The sequence below is a fragment of the Berghia stephanieae genome, chromosome 7, assembly GCF_034508935.2.
Source record: "Berghia stephanieae isolate SIO BIC M18660-M18661 chromosome 7, UCSD_Bste_1.3, whole genome shotgun sequence".
Lineage (NCBI taxonomy): Eukaryota > Metazoa > Mollusca > Gastropoda > Nudibranchia > Aeolidiidae > Berghia > Berghia stephanieae.
The window spans coordinates 60,001,531-60,028,524 of NC_088366.1; the positions used below are offsets into that span (position 1 = coordinate 60,001,531).

At 36.1% G+C, this 26,994-nt stretch overlaps 2 protein-coding genes across 3 annotated transcripts in view; one reads left to right on the top strand and one right to left on the bottom strand.

Annotated features, from left to right (window-relative positions):
• Nucleotides 1-6,524: 6,524 nt before the first annotated feature.
• Nucleotides 6,525-19,031, bottom strand: LOC144977580 (uncharacterized). The gene is made up of 6 exons (XM_078922949.1): nt 18,894-19,031; nt 16,598-16,730; nt 13,520-13,838; nt 11,809-11,955; nt 9,506-10,485; nt 6,525-7,552 (listed from the first exon to the last, which is right to left on the bottom strand). The coding sequence occupies exons 2-6, from the start codon at nt 16,720-16,722 to the stop codon at nt 6,667-6,669; spliced, it is 2,457 nt and encodes an 818-aa protein (XP_078779075.1). The 5' UTR covers nt 16,723-16,730; nt 18,894-19,031; the 3' UTR covers nt 6,525-6,666.
• A 4,346-nt stretch (nt 19,032-23,377) lies between these two features.
• Nucleotides 23,378-26,994, top strand: part of LOC144977595 (ankyrin-3-like) — a 22,008-nt gene continuing 18,391 nt past the window's right edge. The window contains exon 1 of one of the 2 annotated variants that reach the window (XM_078922976.1): nt 23,378-23,532. In XM_078922976.1, the coding sequence (XP_078779102.1) occupies nt 23,511-23,532 (22 nt within the window). In that variant the 5' untranslated portion in view covers nt 23,378-23,510. Of the gene's footprint in view, nt 23,537-26,994 lie in introns of both variants that reach the window. The other variant, XM_078922977.1, reaches the window with a different exon arrangement.

A 26,994-nucleotide genomic window follows, 5' to 3' on the forward strand; every position in this document is an offset into this window, starting at 1 on the left:
AAGTGCCTTAGCCAGGGAAACAACGCGGGGACCACAATTTTTCACGATTAGTCATCCATCCTATTACTGATCACACTTAGCATTGGCATTGCTCGACTTTTGTGACAAGACGAAAACCGTACCGCTGAGCCATACGGTCCGTTAGTTCAGTCTAGTTTTGTGGTATCAGTGGTTACAATACAGTAGTGGTAGTGCAGTTATAGTAGAAGTACGTAGTAGTAGTCTTCTGTTCAAAATGGTCATCTGAGCGAAGAGATAGGAGATAGATTCGAATTTACTCTCTTCATTGCATTGACCGTATGCTTTGACTTTGATCATTTGATACGCTGTAAAAAAAAAAAAAAAGTACGGTCCACCTTAACCAAAAACAAGCAACAATCTTAGTTTCCCTGAACATAGATATGGTTTTGTTTACGGGAAGAGGGGGAACCATGATTATGGTTTTCCTACAAAATAAAAGGAGCATTTGGGCTATAAATAATATGATCGTGGCCTCCCTAGCTATCTCAGGCTCGGAGTAAACAGCTGGAATTTATTCACGACCAGCTTCAGTTTGCTGCCTTAGCAACATGTAAACAAAAAGTTGGTTGGATGCGCATGACATTACTAAAGGTCAACTGCAGCATAGTTCGGGTCATTTATAAAAAAAATCTGGGTCACGTTTGACGTCAAATGTTATTGTTTACATATGGGGCACCTTCCTTTACTCTTCTATTAAAACGATTCCTGCTTGAACCAATGATACCGCAGCTTTTGAAACCAATGAGAACGCAGCTTTTTTTTTTTTTTTTTTTGACGAATCTTAGCTGATGTGCATTAACAAAAACCAAGGTAAAAATGTAAGTGTAAGCAAGTAAACACAAAATATTGGAAAATGTGATATTATGTGGTGATAGTAATAGTAGTAGTAGTAGTAGTAGTAGTAGTAGTAGTAGTAGTAGTAGTAGTAGTAGTAGTAGTAGTAGTAGTAGTAGCAGTAGTAGTAGTAGTAGTAGTAGTAGTAGTAGTAGTAGTAGTAGTAGTAGTAGTAGTTCTGTTTTTGTGGGAGGAGGAGGAAGAATTTTTATCTAACTTGCAGCGTCCGAATTACCTGTTTTTGTTTGTTTTAAAGGGTTTTATAGCGCTTGTGACACATCTATGTCATATCAGCACCAGTAAAAAGGAAGAAAATTGGATAGTAAAACACATTCTAGATTTACAATTGAAATAACATAAGAAAAAGTAAGACAAAGGGGAATGGTTTAAATAGGGAACAGATGTAGATTCCAGGAGCACACTATCAGTGTACTCAGTTCAGATCACCTAAAAGTCTCATCCAGACACACGCACAATTACCCTCCAAGAGGAATACACTACAATGTTTTATTTGTTTGTCAATGTAATTAAAAACTGGTCCCGCGGGCCTTACCACGCCCACTTTGTCCGCCATCTTGGAAACCTCTAAATAACGACACCTCCGGATAACGATATAAAAACTCGGTCCCGTGGCATGTCGTTATCGGGAGGTTCCACTGTAATCGCTTCCACGACGACTACCATCAGCGCTTCATAATCATCACAAACTTCTTATTTAAATAGGGAACATACGAATCGATAATCAATGTCCAATCCAGACACAGAAAAGGATCCCGCTAAGAAGGATGCAATCAAGAGTTTACAAAGTGCAGTACTCAAAATTACTATTGATAATAGAACATAATAGTAACAGATGATTTACGAGGAAACAAAAATCATCTCTTAAAAAAGGTATTATACATTTGACTGGTTCCCTCCCAGCTAAGGATCCCGTCAGGACCCCCCCTCCCAACCCCCCAAAAAATAAAAAAAATAAAAAAATAGAGCAATCTTAACCCAGAACAAAACGGGGAGCAACATGGATAGGAAAATAGATATTGGGGGAGGGAGGGAGGGGGGAGGTTGATAGAACACCGCAAGTGACATCTTTCCTACCACGGGAAGTCAGAGGATCCCACTAAGTGAGCAATAGAGGCTGAATTTGAACATTATGTTTGATTCACCCCTCCCCTTTAACCCTCTCCTTACCACCCACAGGAAAATCGTCACATTTGTTACGATACAACCAACATTTTTCTTATTCAAATTTCTTTTGTACATCATACAAATTTTAAAAATTGGAGAGTGTGTTATAGAGCATGTTTTGATAAATAAATTATGTATCGCAAGAACTTCACTGCTATTGTGTTTGAGTGATAATTTTTTTTTTTTTTCGTGTTAGTTGGGTGTGAAGTTTTGGGGGAAATCCTGAAAATGGCTTGTAATGAGGGAGTTAAAGTCCCAAGAAATTTAATGCAGAGGGCCGCCTGTCATCAAGCATTTGGGTATCTGTTTTCACATGCTTTTTTTCCCTTTTAATTGTGGCGTTTTGTCAGTGGGACCGACATCCTACCCTCAGCTTGCTATGACATTTTTTGTTGTTGTTATTTGTTTGTGTTCTTTTTTTTTAAATTAATATTTTGATGATGATGCTTACACTGGCAAAGTGTTACAATTTATTTTAGTGGAGCAATGACTACCTATATGTTGTGCATGCTCACTATATGTTATAGATGTGTTAATGACATGTGCAACTGCTATGATCTGTGTTGTGACGGTTGTAAAAATTAAACATGCTATGGATTATTTACAAGGGGAAAATATCTGTCAAATAAAGATAAAACCCTACGATTCTTTCCCAATCAACAAAAAACTCTAGACAGAGCCTAAGCGAATCTAAATAAATGGTCTGTTAAGAACAAGGACTGATAGCTGCACGGAAAAAATTATTTTTTTAAAAAGGAAGAGAGAGAGAGAGAGAGAGAGAGAGAGAGAGAGAGAGAGAGAGAGAGAGAGAGAGAGAGAGAGAGAGAGAGAGAGAGAGAGAGAGAGAGAGAGAGAGAGAGAGAGAGAGAGAGAGAGGGAGAGAGAGAGAGAGAGCAAGGATGTGGACCAATTAATGCTATGTGTTTAGACACAATTCCTTGTCATGGTGCGGCGACTTGTGTGCCTTTTTGATCTGTCAGGTTCAACCATGCAGGGCAGGCCTAAGGGTAGAGGCCAGACTAACTTTGGTGCAACGAGCTGAGGAGTCCCGTCAGCCATGGAAGGCTGCTCGTCTAGAAGAAGGACACTTCAACAAACAACAAACCATGGGAGGATAGGACGGGTGGCAGCCTATCTAGGAGTAGGAGTGAACCTCCATAATAAATGTGGCCCTCCAGGGTTGGGTGTTGGACGTGGGGCTAAAACAACAGTAGATCAAAAACGCATGAAACTGGTGGAGTGATACTGGCTGGCACACAGAATCTGGGACCTGCAGCTCAGCAAGACCAGGCTGGACTGGGGGCCCAGGGATCTGTATCGATGATGGGTGGGGGTGAAGAAAGCCAGCACGCAGACGACGTCAGGCCTTCTCCATCCCAAACACAACTATTTTGGTGGGAGCTTGAAACATTCGAATTTTGTATCAGACAGGAAAGCTTGCACAGACCATGAAAGAGGTGGACAGATACAAATTAGATATTTGTAAATCAAGCTGGACTAATGAGGGGCAAAGAGATCTTGTGACTGGCCACAGAATTCGGTACTAAGGAAGGAATGATGGCCAACACTTAAATGGAGTGGCCTTGATTTTGTCAAAATTTGGGGAAAAGACACTGATTGAATGGGAACCAATGGGTGAAAAGCTGCTGAGAGCCAGATTTGATCAAAAATACAAAACGACTTAGTCATTGTTACGATCCTCACGAAGACAAGGTTGAGGAAGAGAAAGATGACTTTTATTACGACTAAACACTATTGTGTTTGTTTGTTTGTTTGTTTGTTTTTTGTGTGTTTTTTTTTAAAGGTTTTACTGCGCTTGCAACACATTAAGGTCATATCAGCACCAGTAAAAAGGAAGAAAATGGGTTAGTAAAAATTTATAGAATTACAATTTAAGCACCCAAGAAAAAGTAAGACGAAGGGAAATTGGTTCACATAGGAAACAGATGTGGATTCCAAGAGCACACTATCAAAGAACTTAGTTTTGAGATCACCTAAAATTCTCATCCAGAAACAAGGAATACACTCAAATGTATACAAATCATATATAATATGTAAATAAAACATAATATAGTGCATAACAGAGATGATTTACAAGACAAAAAAATATCTCCAAAAACTGTTTCCCTCCCAGCCAGGACCAGACCAAGTAATCCCAATCCAAGACAAAGATAGAACGCATATTGGAAAACATATATAGGGGGATAGAAGACACAGTGAGTGCCTCCCTGCCCACTATAGAACCCCACCCAGAAAAATATTGTGGAAAGGAATCCAAAACATTATATGTTCCTGACTCTTGGTAACATAAATGCAAAGGTTGGAAATGAGAGCAAAGAAAGAAAAAATGTAATGGGGCACGAGGGATTGGGCATGGAGAGAAATGACATGACAATGGAGAACGCCTGTTAGAATTTTGTGAGGAAAATAATCTCATCATAGAAGGTACAATATTTCTACACAAAGATATCCATGAATACACTTGGACGTCCCCTGATGGCAGAACTAGAGAATCAAATAGACCAAATTATTATCAACAATAAATGGAAGACAACACTGCTTGATGTGAGAACAAAAAGAGGAGCTTATATATAGCAAGCGATCATGAACTTTTAGTTGGCAAAGTCCATTTGAAACTAAGAAGAGTAATGTCAGAAAAGTCAAATTTAATACAGATAAGCTAAAGAATGATGAATTTGCTCAGGAGTTCAGAATAGAGCTGTCAATGGCTTCCAGGCATTAGAAAATGAGCAAGAAATTGCTCTTTCAGAGTTCAACCAAGAACTTTTGGAAGAGAGTAATCAAGTATTGGGACCCAGTCAAAGGAAGGAAGAATATTGAGATATCAGAGAAATCCTGGAAAATCATCGAAGAAAAAAAGAGACAAAAGGCCGGAATTTGAATACAAAGTCACAGAGAATCAAAGTTCAAATTCAAAAGAAGAATAGAGCTCTCGACAAAAAGGTGAAAAATTCCACCAAATTGGACAAGAGAAACTATTATGAAAGGCCTGCAAACAGAGCAGAAAAGGCAGGTCAAATACAAGACATGAAAACACTACACTATACCAAACCACAAGGGAACTCTGCAAAGGGTATAAGAATAATGATGTTCCTATAAGAGATGCACATGGCCCAGGGGGAGCTACTTTTTAGTGAAGCAAAAAGCTTGACAGAAGGAGAGAACATTTTGAAAGTGTGTTGGGTCGTGTCTGAGACAACTGGAAAATCCTGCCCAAATATAAGTGCTTATGCACAGGATCTCAGTTTGTCAGTGACACTACAGTATTGAGTGTAAGAAGTTACCGAGAGTATTTCCGAATATAAACAATATTTTATAGGCACATTAACACCTGAATCTGATTTAAAAAAAACAAAAAAAAAAAAAACCAAACAAAACCCACACAAGTCATAAATATTCATCAAATCAAAAATAATTTTGTATTAGATTTTATTTCAATACATGCTCTCAATAAAACAAATAGATTTGAAGCATGAAACAATAATGTTCCGTACTATGTAACTTTTTATATCAAATTACCATGCCACTCACAGGCATCAATATCTACTTTGCAATAGACTTGAATGTAAAAAAAAAAAAAAGAATTAAAAAAATATGTTACTAACATGGATAGAAGACTTATTGTCAATTAACAAGGACAGAGGGTGCTGATAGCTCACAGGGGCTCCCAATAGCTCAGTTGGTAGAGCACTCACTTCTGAAGCAAAGGGACTGAGATTGATCCCATATAACGTCAATATTTTTTCTGACAGTAGTGATTGTGTAGCTAGGTCTGTTTGATCTGGTGGACAGTACTCTGTGAGAGACTAGTGTCCTATCAAAAGGGTAGCGAGCAATTGCTACTGTCCATTTCACAATATAGACACCAGGATAAACTCAAGAGCCATGGGTCTAATGGCTGTGAAGGACAAATAACATGGATACAAAGAATATGGATATCACATATGACGGTATTACCCAAAATAAATGAACTTTTTTTTTAAACAAGCAAGATAAATACTATGCAATTCAAAACAAGATGATAATGATGATGATGGTGATGGTAGTGGTGATGATGATGATTGTGATGGTTGTGATGATGATGATGATGATGATGATGGTCGTGGTAGAGATGATGATGACAACAACGATGATGATGATGATGATGAAAATAATAATAATAATAATAATAATAATAATAATAATAATAATAATAATAACAATAATAATAATAATAATTTAAAAATAATAATAATAATAATAATAATAATAATAATAATAATAACAATCAATTACAGTGAAATCCTGATAAATCTAACACTGTAGAACCAGACAGATTGGTTGACTTGAAGCAAGGTTGACTTGATCCTTAGTTAATGGGGGACACTAAGATAAACAACAGAAAGCTTGAGACCAACATGTCATGAAGTGTTGAATTTAAGCAGAAGTTGACTTTAAGAGTGTTGACTTTATGCGGATTTCACTGTATGTTTTGTTCAAACCTGAAGGGCTTGGGGTTAAAAAAAAAAAAAAAAAGCATATCACAATCAAGATAATTCTATACAATTCAAAGCAAAATGATGATGATGATGATGATGATGATGATGATGATGATGATGATGACAATCAATTTTGTTTTGTTCGAATCTGAAAGGTGGCCTGTTCAAGAGAAGCCATTTGCGTTTTGTTCAGCCTAGCACTGCACATTGTCATCATATATAAAAATGGTGGATTGGGGTGACATCTTTGTAGAAAATCTCCATCCTCTGAGACATGAAGCTCAGACAAAGAGGCACTTTCAACATTAAAATTACTGTTCAAAATCCAACGACTGCTACCTGCATGACACGACAGTCGAACCCCTGCTGGATATGAAATTTCTATATCTGGATCTCCGCAGTTTACATATGGAGAAAAGGTCGCATCTTTTATCCAGTCGGTGATTTCTCTCGTAACAAGACAGTAAACTCTGTATTCGCAATAATTATTGAGTAGATATAATTTTTTCTGTTTCAGAAATATCTTCAGGCCTGATTTCATAGCAACATCAACATGATGCGATTCAAGACGTTGAGTTTTTGAATTATAAACATGGATATGCTGAATGTTAAACATCTGGATGTCGCCAAACATCATTGTGCTAGCTTTGACGGTGACCAAATCATTTCCATCAACAGTCCATTTCGTCATTGGCAAAGCCATTCTAGAATCTCTGACGCATTTTACATGTTTAAATGTTTTGGTTTCAAAATCGAATTGGTAAATATGTTGTTGAGTCCAAAAGGAACGATCTCCTAGAAGCTCTCGGCTCATGCTCAAAACCACAAGGCTGTCTTCCATGGAAATAGGGATGATGCTTCTGACAGGAAAACTTGCCGTTCTTTCTGCCTCCATTGTTGTTCCGCCATCGTTATCGTTTAAGCTGTGGTGATGTTGGAAGATAATTTCACATGACAGCTCTGACCATTCACCCGTTTCTGTGTTATACTCAAGTCCTTTTCTTTTGGTTAAGCTGGAATGACAGAGAAGAATTAAAGATTAAAAATTTTAAGAATGCAATCTGTTTTCAATGAATGTTTGATTTTGTATTGTGTGGCTTTGTAATCTTGTGCTATGACACTCAACGTGTCTATGTGGTCTTGTGGTCCATGCTGTCCAGTGGTATGACACTCGCTTTCGGATCAGAAGGTCCTGGGTTTGAGCCTCCCTCAGCACACAGTTGAGTCCTTGGAAAAGACTCTTTATTCACATTCTCTCACTAAACTCAGGTGTAAAATGAGTACCTGGCTGTCAACAGTGTTGTCTCTGACGAAAAAATTATAATATCGCTTAACAGGCATCATATCTCGTTCAACATGTTACATGTTGCTGTTGGTCAGGGACCCTTTGTAAAGCACTTTGAGCACATTTAGTGGATATTGCGCTATATAAAAGCTCAAGTAGAATGTGCAGGTCTCTGATTAGAGACCCAACCTGGCAAGGCAAAGATGAGTCCTTGGAAAAGACTCTTTACTCACATTCTCTAACCATACTCGGGTCTAAAATGAGTAACTAGTCAGGAACAACATTGTCTCTGTCGTAAAAATGGCAATACTGCCTTACATGTTTTGTACATGTGCTCAAAGCGCTTTTCAAGGGGTCCTTGGTCAACAGCAACATTTAACATGTAGGACGGGACATGACGCCTGTAAGGCGATATTACAATTTTTCAGACACAGACAACGCTGTTAACGACCAGGTACTCATTTTACACCTGAGTACGGTGAGAGAATGTGAGTAAAGAGCCCTCTCCAAGGAATCAACTATGCGCCGAGCGCGATTCTCAAACCTTGGACCTTCTGAGTCATACCACAAGGCCACATAGCCGCACAAAATAAATTAACATATCTCACAGTATCTATATCTAAAAAGATGAAGTGTAAAAATGTTAAAATGAAGTTATGTCTATATTGTGCTCCTTCTTTCTATAACTATACAACTATTGAGGGGGTCAGAATGAGATTAATAGCATAAACTGGAAAAGTTTTGAAAGTTAGCAATTAATTTATTAACTCTACTCTCAAAACAAACATTTTAATTTTACCTCGAGACATTGCAAATAATGTTTTAAAAATTAAAAACAGAGACGGCACCTGATTTTGATCTGATGGTAGCGTCGAGGTCTCGAATCGACAGCTGGGTCAGTAAAGTACTCAACTCACAAGCTCAAGTTATGAGAGATGTTTTGTATACATTATTTTCTGAATGGGTAGCTGGGTCAATATTAGATTTAATGCAAAATGCATTGCAATAGATAAGCCTATCTAAAGGGTAGCTAGCAATTCTTACTGTCCAGCCCCAATTCCATGAGCCTTATGGCTCTGATTGACAACTACTTTGATCTTGTTGCAAGCGTGATATTCTTTTTATGTAAAAAAAAAAAAACTGAGAGAAAGAAAATTGCTTAATTTCAGAGGCTGTTTTACAGTTTGAAAGAAAATTGCTTCAAAAGAAGACTGGTTTCATACACATTTCTGTTCACGATAATTAGCTGATTATTTTCTAACAATAAAAATGACACTCAAAAATAGAAAACATATGAAGGGGTTCAGGTTTCAAGACCTCACATTGGCAAAAAAAACAAAACAAAACAAACAAAAAAGAAAAAAAGAAAAGAAAAGAAAAGCTCCTATGAGGCATGTCCTAAGTATGATCCAGCCTCCTTACAGATTAAGAATTTAAGGACTTAAGTACTCGACATACGACATGCAGGTCAGCCTTGTAATTTCTAACTTGATTCAATATTGAAACAGATTTTTCACTCTTTTTTTTTTCTTCCAGGGACGAAAACTGAAATCAACTTAGATTATGTAAAGGTGAAATAGAATGGATCAAAGACAAGACAGCATCGTAATTGCAAGGTTTGAAATATGAGCAAATCTACAACGGTAATTTATGAAAATGAAATCAAAAATCAATGCCTCACCTGAAGAGAAATAAACTTTTGTTGACGAAAGCCATTCTCCATGCGTGTTTCTCCACCATGTGTCCATGTAAAGGGAAATCAATATCCCTGAAAGCCCTCCACATACGAAAGTCGTCGTCATAGAAGTAAAGTGACAATTTTGGAGATCTCAAAAGAGGTTTAGCTGTCCTATCTTCAACCTCCATGAGCTGAGAAACCATTTCATAACATGGAGACAGCACAACCAAACCATTGCAAGTATCACTTAAATCAAACTCACTTTGGGATTGGATCAAACGTCTGCTATTCTTTTTATCAGATGGTGGAATATAGAGAGAATTTTGGAAGTGATTAGAAGACAATGAATCATTCCTATCATTCTCACCTGACTGAGAGTTTGATGTATTTTCACTCGAATTAGGTGATTCAGACGATTTATCCATCTTTTGAGATTCTATCTTGTCTTCTTTGCAATAGGGAGAAGAAGAAACAAAATTATCTCCTTTTAAAGAAGATTTATTGGCAAATGTCTTTTTTGTAGTTTCAGCTTCACTTATAAAACCAGCAGGTACAGAGGTTGATAGTTCTGAGCATGTTAAGTTGGGTAGCACTTCAGATGTGGGCGATGCAAATGCAACTGGAGTAGTAACATCTTGGGAGATGGGTGAGGAAGAAATATCCCTCTTTGCAAACTCATTGGATCGACTGTCCTGCAATTTGGTTACATCCTCGCAATCTGGCTTTGCAGAACTGCAAATCATAATAAGTTTATTCCATACTCCATTCATATTTAAGAGTCGATCACTTTCGGATTTCATCCATTTATTGAAGTAGTCTATTATATGAGAACCCCATTTGTATAAAGTGGTTTTGTCTATGTGAGCAAAGAACATGTCAAGAATGTTGAGAATGGCCAAGGATGTTTCACTAAGTTCTTCTCTCCCATACAAATGGGACTGACAAAGGAGCATCTCCAGTTTCTTTAAGATAAATTTTGTAATCTGAAAAAAAAAGAAAAAGGAATGGTTAAAATTGAAAGGCAAAAATTAAAAGGATCAACTAGTAAAGCATGATATCCTCAAACATTTCATATTTTAGCCTATTTACTTTCAGTCTTTATAAATGTAAAAAAAAAAAAAAATCAAATAAATGAATATAATGATCATTTCATGTGAAATAATTTTTAAAAAATCAATATTCACCCACCATCTCATAACAGTGTCATATCGGGATCATTTAGAAGATAAGATGAACATTGAAATAATACAGTACTCGTTGGATTCAAGCACACTCTCGGGAGGAGCCAATAAGAATCCAAGAGTGCCAAAAACCGATGCCCATGGAAGGTAACACCTTATTATATAGATAAAATTCGGTCACCCAGCTCCAGCGTGCCATATTGCAGATATTCTGGAATTTGACTTGCTAGAGTCCTGCCAGTACTGTAGTTACATTATGGAATTTGGGTTAAGTTTATCTATGTTAATATTTGGGTGTATAAAACAAAGCTTTCATATTTCTGGTCATTTTACCTTTAAATCTATTCTTTTTGACATCTGATTGTCTCTGACAAAAAACTACAATAAAAAAGTTTGACTTGATATTTCGGATTGAACATCAATACAGGTATATTCACATCAGTGAGTCATGGCTGGAAAATGACAACTTTTAGACTGACGCATAAAAGGAAAGTTAGGTATTTCCACTAGGATTTAAAACCCATGACCTATCAATCCAAAGATGAGTGACATAGACTATTCCTTAGCTCACCCTTTCCCCAAGGAATTTATGTCTTTATAAAAAAGGATAAGTTACAAATAATATTCAAAGTTTAATAGCATGCAATGGGGAGGGGTTCCAAAAAGGTTAAATTGTACTGGACTCTCAAGCCAGAGAACAGGTTTCAATTCAGTGCTGAGTCAATGATTTTTTCTGACCCCTATAGCCATCCAGCAGTGATTGGGTAGTATGGTCTATTAACTCACTCAACCCAACTATATCCCAGGTTACTTTTACCCCATGCCTATTTATTACATTTTTCTGAGACAAATTATAGGCGTAGTATCAAAGCTAATGTTTTAAAAAAATTTTACATGTTAATGGAAGTTGAATAAAACTATCTATGTACATGCTCTACATTTTTTCCAATTTTGAAAAGTAGCAAAAATCTCTAGGATTGAGTGATTTAAAGCTAGTAGAAAGCATCCTATCAAAAAGTTATTCAACCATTGTTCCTCTTTTTACCATTACAGAAACTGGGTTAAGCTTGAGCTTCATGAGCTTTATGACAAGGACAGTCCCTTTAAAAAAAAAAAAAAACTTACCTGAAGTGGTGTACAGTAATCAAACAAGTTATATCTCATCATCACTTCCATAACATCCAAATTCCAATCAAGGGAGGATGCTTGGTGGATGAGGTAGTCATGCATACGACTCGATAAAAGAACACAAACTCTAGTGAACAGTGGACTCTGAAATTAACACATTCGTTTAAAATAGTTTGAAACACAAGAGTGAAATGGCCGGTTTCAAATACTAGTGGGATATCCTCCATTATAAAAAAGGTTGTCAACAGTTAATTGGACACCATTTTATAGATGTATAAAGGGAATTTTGTTTTTGTTTTTAATATCAAAAGATTCAACATGACACACTGACATCAATAATAAATGGCATTTGTATAGGGCCCTACCCCATTTCCACAGGCTCTAGGCACTTTACATCCATAAAATAAAGGGTGGGGGTCTCGATAGTTCAGTTGGTAGAGCACTTGCTTCATACACAAAGGGACCGAAATTGATCCCGCGTGAAGTTGAGATATTTTTCTGACCTCTCTGTCCACCCAGCGGTGATTGGGTAGCTTGGTCTGTTAGTGTTAGGTCTGACAAAAAGTACTTTGTGATAGACTAGCATCCTATCCAAAGGGTAGCAAGTAATTACATTCACACTATGGAAATTGTGATAAACTCCAGCTCCGTGTGACCAATGGCTCTAAAGAACTTCTAGATATTGACATTAGGTGCTGAATGAAATAAGCTTACTTATAATTTTTTTTTTTTTTAAAGAGAGGAAGTGAACATATGAGTTCTGACAATTCATGGGATAACCCACTTGTCCTTGACAAAATCGCCAACTTTCCTCTCTTGTATTTTGACCCAATCTAATCTATAAAACACACATCTTTAAAATGCAGCAGAATATTTCAAACAGGTCAGGACTGACTCCATGGCTGACAATGTCAGTAAGTTGGTGGAGCAGTGATCTCTAAGTGAAAGGCGAAATTGTCATCCATACAATCCAATACTGAAGGAATGTTCAAGGTTACCAAGAGTAATATGCCAGTTTATGGCAAAAGGAAGATGGCGGATTTAATCAGGTGGAGATGCCCTAATATAGTCAATACAGATATTTCGAATACATAGTCAGTCCTGATCATTAACTGACATCAATCTCTCTCTCCAACCTTTCTCAACCTGATCACCTCACTAACAAAATCATGTTTATGGTAAAGTACTGCCACTCAATGAATTACGTACACATCATAAACATCTGTATAAGAACTCGTAATTAACAGATACATACAAAGTGAGTTATGTTGAAATGAGAATAAAATCCTTATTTTGTATTTATGTTGTTTCTTAAAATGTAATTGAATTTGCCCAGTATTGATGTGTTTACTTATAATATAATTGATTGATGATTTGTTAGTATTCGTGTTGTTTCGTAAAGCATGACTTGCTTTTGTGATCTATGTTACTCCCTTACAAGGTGATAGTTCTAGACTTGTTTTGTATCTATTTTGTTTTTTACAATGTGAGCGATTTGATTTGTTTTATTTTCTTTATTTATTTATATATTTTTTTCACTTATGGGGTGATTAGTTTGTCTTTTTTTAACATGATGTTTAACTAAAATATAATTGATTGTACTTTCTTTTCTTTTCATTCTTAATGGGAAAATCTCAATTATTTTATGGTTTCTATTGGCAAATTGCTAAAAACAAACCTTTGAACCTTATCTTGAATAAAAACTTACCTTATCAAACCCATACTGCAAGCAAAGCTGGAAAAACAATGCAGCTTTGGAAATGTCCAGAGCACTTTCCATATATTTCTCAATTCCAAGAAGCAAATCATTATGCATAAAGTAATCTGCAAGTTGCAGAATTCCTGCAACGTCATGCTCTGTTACATTAATCTCGTTATTGTATAAACTTCGTACTACTTTACGAATAACGTTGACATCACAATGGAGATGAGAGAGGTCAATGCTAGTTTCTCTTGTTTCTGTTCTTGTCGAAGCAGCGAAAGTAAAACTGGTCTTGAAGTACTCCAGGCTTGATGCCAAAATACATCTGAAATCAAATTGAATTGATTGAAGCAGAGAAATGCACTCTCTCTCTCTTTCTCTCTCTCTCTCTCTCTCTTTTTCTTTCTCTCTTTCTGTATGTATGTAAATGTGTGATAAGTGTGTGAGGAAGGATGCATGTGCGTTTGTGTGTATATTTGTTTATGTGTATAATTATGAATAAATTTAAATACTGTTATTTCCTTCTACCATTATATTTTTACAGTTCATTTTATCTTTTGTTTATTAAATCTTATTTATTCTTTCTCACACAAGTAAGCTCATTTCATTCATCATCTAATGTCAGTATCTAGAAGTTCTTTAGAACCATTGGTCACATGGAGCTGGAGTTTATCACAATTTCCATAGTGTGAATGTAATTACTTGCTAGCCTTTTGATAGGATGCTAGACCTTTGTAAACGAAGAACTTTGTATCATTATAATGAAAATGAGATAACTTATGTGAACTATGAAAACAATAAAGACTAATAAGTGCTATAATTTTTTCGTGAGCCAAACGTATTTCAGCTATGATCATAAGTAAATAATCAAATTAACAGCATCTTAGTGGGATTCAATGCACAAAATTTTATTGAAAGCACCAGGATAACAATCGCATACACACACATACACATACAAACACACATCTAGGAGTTCATTTAACAAACAGACAAATAAGGGGTGATCCCTGGCTTTATTGTCCAAAAAAAACAACGTCTATCTCGATTTACAATTTTTAATGTCTTATATATTACTGGTTATAAAACTAAATTAGTTTTATTGGGCTTTGAAAGGGATCAATCTGTGTGGAAAATAAACTCTTTGTTTTGACTGCCTTGCTGAGAGACATTTTTTGAAATTTGTAATTTGTCAAAATTATGTAAAATCTATATTTTCTATTTTGCTTTAAACAAACTTTGTTTTAACATAACTGAAAATCTGGAAAAAAAATATTTAATGTATGCTTTTTCCACAACGGTTTATCAAGTTCCTGCAGTGAAACTGAATCTAATAGATAACATTCGTTCTCTGAGATTTTAGTGTCATTTATTCGTGTCAACTTCAAAGTAATCCCGTTCAATGTCAACACACAAATTGTAGTGCTGTTTATGTTTGTTTGTTCTAAAGAGTTTTATGGCGATTGCAACACATTGGGAGGAATGTCATCTCTAAGTGAAACATTGAGCATAGTTAACCCATTGAAATACTCTATTTATACGTAAATGTTCATATTTTAGTTGAGCATTGGAAACAGCAATATGACTTTCTCTTTGGTGATGTCCCTCAATACATTCTGTTAATTTTCTATCAATTATTGTTGAAAAGTGGGCAATTGTTGGCCTTTCAAAAATTATTTTTTGCCTATCTGGCACACATAAAATAAATTACAATTTTGTGACAGTTTTATTCAAGCTATATCACATGAATGTATGAATTCACGCCTACATCAAATAAAAACTTGTGACAGATAAAAATGTCTAAAAAATATTCTCTGAAAGAAAAAAATATAAATTGTGTGTTCACAATTTTGTAATATGTGATTGAAAGACGACCTTAGATATTTGTTTGTGAGGAAATGGTTGAAGATTTTTATTACTTGATTTCTCCAATAAACAGGAAAAGGTATTGTTTCATTAATAGTGCTTGATCCGTGCAGAGGAAATTGATTCAAAACAAATTGACAAAATCTCTGAAACTGTGAGCAGATCAAATTCAAATCCACTGGTTGTTTTCAGCTGAAAAATTCACATTTGCGACCCTGAAGGATGAGTTCTAACATTTCGTTTTCAGCCACAGATTAAAATAAAAGGATGAAAATAGACCTATCAATATCATTACAAAAAAATTCTATACTCTTAACTCCAATTATAGATTCAGACAGTCCCACTGCCCACCGTGAATTCCATAAATCTGGTTTTTTTGGGGTTTTTTTGGGTTTTTTTAAAGGGTTTTACGGCGCTTGCAACACATTTAGGTTATATCAGCGCCAGTAAAAAGGAAGAAAATGGGATAGTAAAAAAAAGTTCTAGAATTACAATTAAAGCATCCAAGAGAAAGGAAGACAAAGGGGAACTGGGAACCAATAGGGATCAGATGCAGATTCCAAGAGCAAACCATCAATGTACTTAGTTTGAGATCACCTATAAGTCTCATCCGGACACAAGCACAAAATCCAACAAAGAGGAATACACTCAAATGCTTACATTATACATTAAAAATAACAAACATAATAATACATAACAGAGAGATGATTTACAAGGAAAAAAATATCATCTCCCAAAACAATAACTATGCATTTGACTGTTTCCCTCCCAGCTAGGACTCAGGCCAGGGCCAGGACAAAACCAAGTAATCTCTTTCCAAGACAAAGACAGAAAGCAAGTTGGAAAACAGATATAGGGGATAGAAGACACAGTATGTACCTCCCTGCCCACTATGGGAGGTCAGGAACCCCAACCAGTATAAATCTGGTTGGATGGAAACATCGTCCTGTACCACTTGCTACATAAACATTTCTTTCACTGTGTACTGATCTCTCACACATCCATATATATTGGCATACAAGGCATCAAATTATAGATCTTTTTATTATCTTTAATTTGATATATTACGATTTATCCTATGTACGATGATTAACTACCATGAAATTTCAAATTTTTGGGAGCCACCTATCACAGGGCTCAGAAATTAATTACACAAAACACAGCCAAATTATTAGCAAATAAAAGAGTTAAAACAAATCTAGTGGATGAAATTGGTCATACTTGTGTGCAAGGACTGGCTCACCACCAGTTTCAAAGGTTAGATCACAAAATTTTCCATCACTTTGTAGGGACAGCAACTGCTTTATCATCTTCCCCTCCCCATCTGGTCGAACTTTGATAAGCATTTTAATACCTGGATAAAAAAATAATATCAAAGGCACTATTTATGTAAAAAAAATAATAAATAAATAAATAAATAAATAAATAAATGAGCTTTCATATAGCGCAATATCTACTAAATGTGCTCAAAGTGCTTTACAAGGGGTCCCTGGTCAACAGCAACATTTAACATGTAGGACAGGACATGACACCCGATATTACAATTTTTCAGACGAAGACAACGCTGTTAACGGCCAGGTATTCATTTTACACCTGAGTACAGTGAGAGAATGTGAGTAAAGAGCTTTTTCCAAGGACTCAACTATGCGCCGAGCGCGAGGCTCGAACCCAGGACCTTCCGATCCGAAAGCGAGTGTCATACCACTAGACCACATAGCAAACTTATTCAGTGTAACCCCTAGAGAGGTTAAATAAATACTGAAAATATGGTTGAACTGAAATTAAAGAGACTAGGTAAGGTTATGGAATTCCTTTTATACATACACTGATTAAATGATTGGCATATACTCGATGTCATATTTTTAGATTAGAGTATGCCCTTTCACTAGTCAAGTTGGCATTGTGTGGTATTCTTTCACGCTGTGCCCTTGCCTTCACGAACTCCTAGCTTGGTAATGACCAAAAGATTATGTCATAAAACAAGAGAATGATCTAGGAAAGCTCATTCCTGCGTTGTACTCAATAGCTCAACCAATGGAGTCATTTCCTTGAGCACCACTAACAGCAACTCACTTTTCATTTTAGTTTTGCAATTGCCATCTTGAATTGTGACATAAATTTTTGGTCAACCTGAGGCATAGCTATCTTAAATACGTGCCTGTAACCGAATGCAATCCGCCCTACAGTTTGTGAGTATTTTTATGATATTATGTCACACAGATGAAGGAATTGCATTGTGATACCTGACAATTTCATGTAAAGTTTTTTACTATCTCTATTGACATCTTCTTATAGCCTGAGAACATAGCTATCTTAAGCACTTGCCTGTCACTCAAAACGATCAGCCCTACAGATCATAATCTGTATGCAGGTCTGATCGTTTTTAGTGACAGGCAAGTGCTTAAGATAGCTCTATGTTCTCAGGCTATAAGGTGTCCTTGGGTGTCACAAACTAAAATTTCGTAATCTAAAAATTACAAAGCCACATGTGACTTCCCAAACCATGGAAAATAACACTTTAATTTACCAAAATCGGAAAATAAATTTAAAAGTTATGGGTTTTTAAAGTTTCATATTTTGATGATTTGTGAAGAAAAATAAATCTTGTTTAGGTAAAAAAAATAAAATTAAAAAATAAAAAAAGACCAAAATGGGAGGGCTAGTTGGGGCCCAGTAGTTCCCGGCATCATTCTTATTCTCTACATTCTAAGAAATGTTACAAGACACTCTTAGAGTTAGAGCTCTATATGCTTGTTGGTGATGTGCTAAAAATGTACCGAATTTTGTATTTTGACAATGATAACAACAGTGTCAGAGCTAAAGTTTAAATTTAAAATAAATCAAAAAGAGTAAGAGAGTCCAGAAATTGACGCCTTGGCCTTGACTAATATTACATGAGATAATGGACGTGTAAAAAGTTTCATGTTTTCCAAGGGAGGCCTTCCGAAAGCTCCTACATCCCCAGTATTCTTTGTTCTAGCAGGGGCAGAGGTTTGGGAGGGGGGAAACTTTTTTTTTAAGTCTCCCCCCTCCGTTAGAACATTATTAAAAAAAGTCTCCATTTTCCAAAGAAAAAGAAAGCAATTTGCATGACTGAGAAAGTCTTTTTGAGTCGAAGAACAATTTTAATTTTGACCTCAGGCAGGTCTGACAACCGAAATTGTTATGAACTGTTTTCGCTTATGAACGCATTATTATAATTATTGAGTGATACTGATACGTTTTAGTTTTAATATAAGTAGATAACGATAAGTAATAGACTATCTCTCAGATCAAACCAAACCAAATTAATTGGGCCCATGACAATTTGGGTTATCAGACCCGTACGTCACCCAGGCCCATCAACAAATCCAATATTAGTATTAGGATCTAGACCTAGAACCTAGTGCCAAGAGAGGATAGGAAATGGGCATCGGCATAGAATCATTAGAACTAGAGAAGACTAAGTCTACTATCTAGTAGAGGCAAGAGCGGCCAGCCAAAATATATTTTATTAAATTAGTGGGCGGTTGCTAACCTAACTTATCTGTTGATCAAAGTCGGTTGATTATGATTATATTTTTCCCCAAAACAATATGTAAGCATTCATTCCAACAATAATAATTTGCCTGTCTCACTCAAAAAAGAAAGTAGGTGAGTAAGTGCGTCTTCACTACGTTCCTTGTTGTTTCCTGCCGGTCCGGTAAACCCCGCAAAGTGATCTGCTTCGCGGATGTTTCTTCGCGGAAAATAAGGAGACGGTAACTTCGCGGAGTCTACATTCGCTCAATAAAGGCACTATAAAAGACTGTCTGCTCCATTCACCTCTCAAACTTGCTTGGAAGTCTTAACATCTCAAGATCCAAAATAGACGAAATAATTTAAATCATTAAAAAAAAAAATAATTCAGCTTTAGTCCCTCCGACTGTATTACGTTTAAAACTGAACTCGCCTTTTATTTGTCAAAATCATGGCACCGATCAGATCAACCCTCGCCAGAGCTGGCACAATGGAGCTCACAGCAGATGAAGGCATCAATTATCTTAAAGCTGCAAGGAAAGATACACTCCTCAGGTTTCAAGGATTGGTGAAAGATAAACCAGCAACGCCGAGAGATGGCTCCATGGTATCAACAGCAAAAGAAGCCGAACTTTTTCTTGGCAAAAACAGACCGAGTGCGGATGCCCAAACCCGTGGTCAACAAAAACAGATCATAGACTTCAAAAGAGGTGCATCTTCACCCCAAAAGAAAGTAAAACTTACAAAACACAGCACGATTGCAGTGACAGCCAAAGAAAGCAAGGCTCTTCTTGGAGGGGTGAAACTTGGAAACACCCGTCGAAAAACGGTTAGAAACAACAAGTTGAAAACGAGCAACAAAAACATCAGAAAAACGACCGCCATTGCAAGGACTCTTGAAGAGGCCATGCATGTTTTATACTACGCACCTGACGTAAACGAGAGCATCAAAACTCGTTCAGATTCAGACGACTCTTCTATCAGATATTCCTTGAAAAGGCTAGGCACCATGGAAAAAACAGCCAACGATGGTAGGACTTTCTTGAAGAGGAGTAGAAGATAAAGAAAAAAGATTGAACAGAGAAGTTACCTTGTCCGTGTAATGGGAGGATCTTCTTTTTATTCGATATTTACTGTATGGGATCAATCGTACTATAGACATAGAAACAGAACAAAGAATTTTACAAATCTTGTGTGCAATGGATTTCATTTGATTATATGGATTTACTACTGCTATTGATTGCAGAAATATTATGTGCTCATTTCATCAGCATTGAGAACTGTTTCGTAAAACTCACAAAATACGCCAGTCAAATGCAGTGCTATTCAATTCTTGGAAGAAAACTGTGTGTAACCATGAACGTTTATAGTCTGGTTAATACAGTTTAGTGAGAATTACTCATAAACGCGGATGGCAAAAAAAAAACAATAACAAAAGACCTGAGTGGCGTCAACTTCGAACTATCTATTTTATAACCGATTGACTGGTGTATCTAGGTATTAACTTCAACATTGTATTTATCTCAGCTATCAAAAACATGTGTGCTGTGGGACTCCAAGATCAAGACAATAATAATAATAATAATAATAATATTAATAATAATAATAATCATAATCATAATAATAATAATTTGGTCGACTCCTACAAGTAGAAGTAAGCCATCAAACTTATGTTGAAGTTATAAAATACATGAACATAGAATAAGCGTTGTCACTTTTGTGTTCATAAAATGTATTCTTTATGTATTATATGATGGATGGAGAGAGAGAGAGAGAGAGAGAGAGAGAGAGAGAGAGAGAGAGAGAGAGAGAGAGAGAGAGAGAGAGAGAGAGAGAGAGTTTGTTTAACTTTTGATCACCCAACATTTTACATCTCATTGTAAAATATGTGAATATTTCATAATTTGACATTAAATCTTTTATGTGTCTTACTGGTTTGTTTGTTTTTGGATTAATTAACATACCATTTTTTAAAAATTTGAGCTTTTATAGAGCGCAATATCCACTAAATGTGCTCAAAGCGCTTTACAAGGGGTCCCTGGTCAACAGCAACATTTAACATGTAGGATGGGACATAACGCCTGTTAGGCGATAATACAATTTTTCAGACAAAGACAACGCTGTTAACGGCCAGGTACTCATTTTAGACCTGAGTACGGTGAGAGAATGTGAGTAAAGAGCCTTTTCCAATGACTCAGCTATGCGCCGAGCGTGAGGCTCGAACCCAGGACCTTCCGATCCGAAAGCGAGTGTCACACCACTGGACCACATAGCCGCACATGATTAGTCATTTTCTTTCTTCTATTATCCGGAAGCAACTCAATCAATCCACCCAGAAATTATGATTGATTAGCTGGGTCTCTGCGGCTATGTGGTCTCGTGGTATGACACTCGCTTTCGGATCGGAAGGTCCTGGGTTCAAGCCTCGCTCGGTGCATAGAATAGTTGAGTCCTTGGAAAAGGCTCTTTACTCACATTCTCTCACCGTACCCAGGTGTAAAATGAGTTTCTGGCCGTTAACAGCGTTGTCTCTGGAGGGGAAAAATATGTATCTCATAAAAAGCGCAATGTCTCGTTCTATATGTTGCGTGTTGCTGTTGGTCAGGGACCCTTTGTAAAGCGCTTTGAGCACGTTTAATAGATATTGCTCTATATAAAAGCTCGAGTTGGATCTCAGAGTATTTTGCAATTTTAAACTCTAGTATTTAACTAGTCGACTGTGGTACTCTGAAAAAAAAAAAAAAAAAGAAAACAACCCACGTAATATTTATAGAGTTGACGAGAAAACTAGTCCTTCAAATATCGATCGATTTAAATGACCCTTATTTTTACAAAAAACTCTCTAATCTGGGACCTCGCCTCAAACCTGGGACCTTATACACAAAATGAACACTATTTTCACAAGTTATATAGATTTTCACCATTAAAATCAAGACAAACTCGGGGATGAAAAAAGTCTGATTTATTACCACTTTTGTGAATTTCTCAACAAAACAAGTTACAAATGATGCTTGGAAAAGTTTGGTGTTTTTTTCAGACTATTTGGCATTTTTTCTGTGACTGTGACTTGTTTAGCATGTTTTGGGAGTTAAAAATCACATCTGGCATCACTAATTTTGTTGCCTCAAACTGGGATTGCCAGGTTGGATTATTTAAAGCCAAACTGCCTATTTCTATGGATTGTCATTTTAAGTTTTGATTTTTGAATTTTACTTGGATTATTTTGCCTGTACTGTAAGAAAATTTAAAAATTGCATATTGTATCATGCAATAACAATAACACATTTTGGATACCAATATTTATCACCATTACTCTTGTCATGACATTTCTCTTGATATTAGGTTAAGCTAGAGAAAGTGCGCGATGTGGTCTTGTGGTATGACATTCGCTTTGAGCATAATTGAGTCCGTGGAAAAGGCTCTTTACTTACATTCTCTCATCGTACTCAGGTGTAAAATGAGTACTTACTTGGCCGTTAACATTGCCTTTGTCCGAAAAAAATGTAATATCGCCAAACAGTAGAACTGTAACGATTATCCACTCATAATCGGTTATCCGCGGATAAAACAGGACGGGTGCTTAACCGATAAAACAGACCCATTCAACGAATAATCATCTTGAGTGAATCATTGAATCACTGAGTCAGTTTGCTTTTCGTTGCTGACGTAGACAGTGGTGGCGAATTTGGATTATTATTTTTTTTTTTTTTGTTGAAATCTAGATCTTTCGTCTCGTAATGATTTGGATTGTTTATAAAATATTATCTGGCACCCGTGACTCAAACTTGGATTGTCGGGTTGGATTATTTTAATCCAAACCGCCTATTTTTGGATTATTTTTGACGTCTTTGGATTGTCATTTTAAGTATGGATTTTTGGATTATTCTTTTCTGAATTCAAAATGATATGTTATTTCATGCAATAACAAAAACACATTTTGGATAACAATATTTATTATAATTACTCGTGTGAGACGTTTATCTTTTTCTCTACCTATCAGCGTAAGCTAGAGAAAGTGGGCTATGTGGTCTTGTGGTATGGCACGCGCTTTCGGATAGAAAGGTCCTGGGTCCGAGCCTCGCTTGGCTCATAGTTGAGTCCTTGGAAAAGGCCCTTTAATCATATTCTCTCACAGAACTCAGGTGTGAAATGAGTACTTGATCGTTAACAGCTTGTCTTTGTCCGAAAACTAGAGGTGCCTAGTGTTGTTCCCTTGCATACGAGTCACATTTACTCACTTTATTTTTCTCTCCATCTTTGTCCGAAAAAATCCATAACAGGCGTCCTTTCACATGACGTGCTACTGGGCAGGGACCCTTTTGAGTACGTTCAGTGGATATTGCGGGTTATATAAGCTGAAGTTTTTAAAGACATTTTTTTTCCGGAAATTCAGATTTATTTTTTTTTAATCTGGATTTTTTTTTCATAATGGCTTGGATTATTTATAAAATATTATCTGGCAATCCTGACCCGAACGTCAAATGAAATGACTTTCTCGCTAGTTCCTAGTTCCTAGAACTGTCTGTTCACCGAGCTAGGTACCAAATGACAAGCTGGTGGAAGGGACAAACACGGCACTAAGAGGAACCCAATCATCCACAACAAAGATCTGAATTTAGCAGGGGAAAAAAACCTAATGATCTTATGTCTATACAAACGTTGGTAAATATATGTATAAGATTGATTTTCCAAATCCAAACTCAATTACGTGATTGGGATTGTATGCCTCTCCTCGCCTTCCGAAAGCTCCTTGTGCTAAGGGAAACAAATCAAATATTCCCCTTAACCTAACCCTAGCACGAGGAGCTTTCGGAAAGCCTCCCCTCGCGCCAGCAGGTGGTCGTACCTCGATTTGCGCGCATAGGAATCTCGAATCTCGTCACTTGATTCCCATTCCCATCATTAATTAGCCACTCCCACGCCTCATTCTGAAAAAAGTCCGCGAAATTAAAGGGGAGGCAAGAGAAAATCAGCTGATCGTTAAAATAGTAACAGAAAAGTGGAGGTGCTCGGCAATGAATGCAAGAAAGACATTTAAAACGCCGTAAAAATGTTTTAAAATCACTTAATGTTATAATTACCATCCATAACAACCTGTCAAATTCACATATGTAAGATGTCAAGCCAAAATTAATAATAAAATAATAAAGAACACGATTGACCGGTGGTCCGTTGACTACACATGCATACGAGTACCAGAAATATTTTGTAAACAATGTAACACAATATAATGTGTAAGTTTCAAAGCAAATACAACCACAAATAACATCAAAGAACAATGTGGGACTACTGTTTTAATTTCATAAAACCAAACGTATATTTTCTGCCCCCGATATTGAACGTGTAGTTAGTATGTATCGTACAAACAACATTCGTTTAGACAGGTAGTCGGGATTCTAGCGCCAGTTTTATTTGGGCAACCATGATTGGGATTTCACTCAATGCACTTATTATTATTATTATTATATTATTATTATTATTATTATTATTATTATTATTATTATATATATAATAATAATAATAATAATAATAATAATAATAATAATAATAATAATAATAATAAATAATATAAAATAATAATAATAACAATAATAAGCATAATAATAATAATAATAATAATAATAATAATATAATAATAATAATAATAATAATAAGCAGTTGAAAGTCTTTGGTGTATAAGTGCATATGTACAATATTTCTTATAATAAATGCTTCAAAACAAAACAAAACAAAAAAAAATAAATAAAGAATAAATGAATAAAAATATCTATTTGGGCATTTACTTACATTAATAGTCTTGAAAATCACAATCACAATCCATGAAAATTAAATATCCCAAAATCCGAAGAAGACATGAATTTAATCCAAAATCCAACACAGGAATGTATTTTAATAGGAGACAGATATCCTATTAAAACATAGCATTACTTGCAAACAACAATACCCAACTCTGCGTTTAACGGGCTTGTGGCCGTCACATTGTAAATTGTGGCCGCATTAGGGTAATCGGTGTCCTAAAGACTGACATACTGACATACAATCAATGAGAACTATAAAGAATCCATTCTAGAATTCAACTACAAACTGAAAAGCATGATAAATATCACTCTCTCAAATAATTTCCTTTGCTCAGGTTCACTCACACTCTCCTTTATTGCAAAACATTGATAAGTGAGATAAAGTTTGTATTTCAATTATAAACTTAATCACAGAACCTAAATGATGGAGAATAAAAACAGCTAATTATAAAAAAAATTCACAGATCAAGTTATCTATTTGAACTCCGCATATTATTATAATTACTCATTGACCATATATTTTTTTTAATGGCATTGTTTCATTTAAACAAGACCATGACGCTTATGCCTGGACCGGGTATTCACAAATTCTGCCTTTGTGTTCCACTGTTCGATTAGAATTAATCTCTATTTTATCCGTTTATTAGCAAATTTTCTGCACTTTATAAATAAGACCATAACGCTTATGTCTGGACCGGTTGTTCGCAAATTCTGCCTTTGTGTTCCACTGTTCGATTAGAATTAATCTCTATTTTATCCGTTTATTTGCAAAGTTTCTAGATTTTATAAATAAGACCATAACGCTTATGTCTGGACCGGTTGTTCGCAAATTCTGCCTTGTGTTCCACTGTTCGATTAGAATTAATCTGTTTTTTCCGTTTATTTGCAAAGTTTCTGCACTTTATAAATAAGACCATAGCGCTTATGTCTGGACCGGGCATTCGCAAATTCTGCTTTTGTGTTCCACTTTTCGAATCGAATTAATCTCTATTTTATCCGTCTATTTGCAAAGATTCTGCACTTTATAAATAAGACCATAACGCTTATGTCTGGACCGGGCATTCGCAAATTCTGCTTTTGTGTTCCACTTTTCGAATCGAATTAATCTCTATTTTATCCGTCTATTTGCAAAGATTCTGTACTTTATAAATAGGACTATGACGCTTATGTCTGGACTGGGTATTCGCAAATTTTCCTTTTGTGTTCCACTTTTCGAATCGAAATAACATCTAGTCTATCCGTTTATTTGCAAAGTTTCTGCACTTTATAAATAAGACCATAACGCTTATGTCTGGACCGGGCATTCGCAGATTCTGCTTTTGTGTTCCACTTTTCGAATCGAATGAATCTCTATCTTATCCGTTTATTTGCAAAGTTTCTGCACTTTATAAATAAGACCATAGCACTTATGTCTGGACCGGGCATTCGCAAATTCTGCTTTTGTGTTCCACTTTTCGAATCGACTGAATCTCTATCTTATCCGTTTATTTGCAAAGTTTCTGCACTTTATAAATAAGACCATAACGCTTATGTCTGGACCGGGCATTCGCAAATTCTGCTTTTGTGTTCCACTGTTCGAATCGAATGAATCTCTATCTTGTCCGTTTATTTTCAAAGTTTCTAGATTTTATAAATAAGACCATAACACTTATGTCTGGACCGGGCATTCGCAAATTCTGCTTTTGTGTTCCACTTTTCGAATCGAATTAATCTCTATTTTATCCGTTTATTTGCAAAGATTCTGCACTTTATAAATAAGACCATGACGCTTATGTCTGGACCGGGTATTCGCAAATTCTCCTTTTGTGTTCCACTTTTCGAATCGAATTAATATCTAGTCTATCGGTTTATTTGCAAAGTTTCTGCATTTTATAAATAACAGGCCTCGAAGTGGGCCGGGAAAACCGGGAAAAGCCGGGAACTTTATTTTGAAATTTCCCGACCGGGAAAAGCCGGGAAAATCGGTGAAAATTGTCTGGGGCCGGGAAAAAGCCGTGAGAAAAAATTAGGTGAACAACAACCCAACAGTGTGTATTCTTCCGCGTAATCATTACCCAACCTGCGAACGATCGGCTTAGAGCATGGCAGCAGCCTCTTATGGTTTCCTCACACTACTAGGCCCTATGTTATGACGATCGACCCAATCAGCAAAGTCCGGTCCGCATTCGTAGAGTACACAGACTATTACCATGTTTCCTGTGCATGACGTAATTATAGTGGTTTAGAGTCATCGCTGAAACACTGGAAGACGGCAATGGGATAGTTGCGTCAGTTGTTGAATAAATTATCCAGGCACGGTTGATAAGTAAAAAAAACAAATTA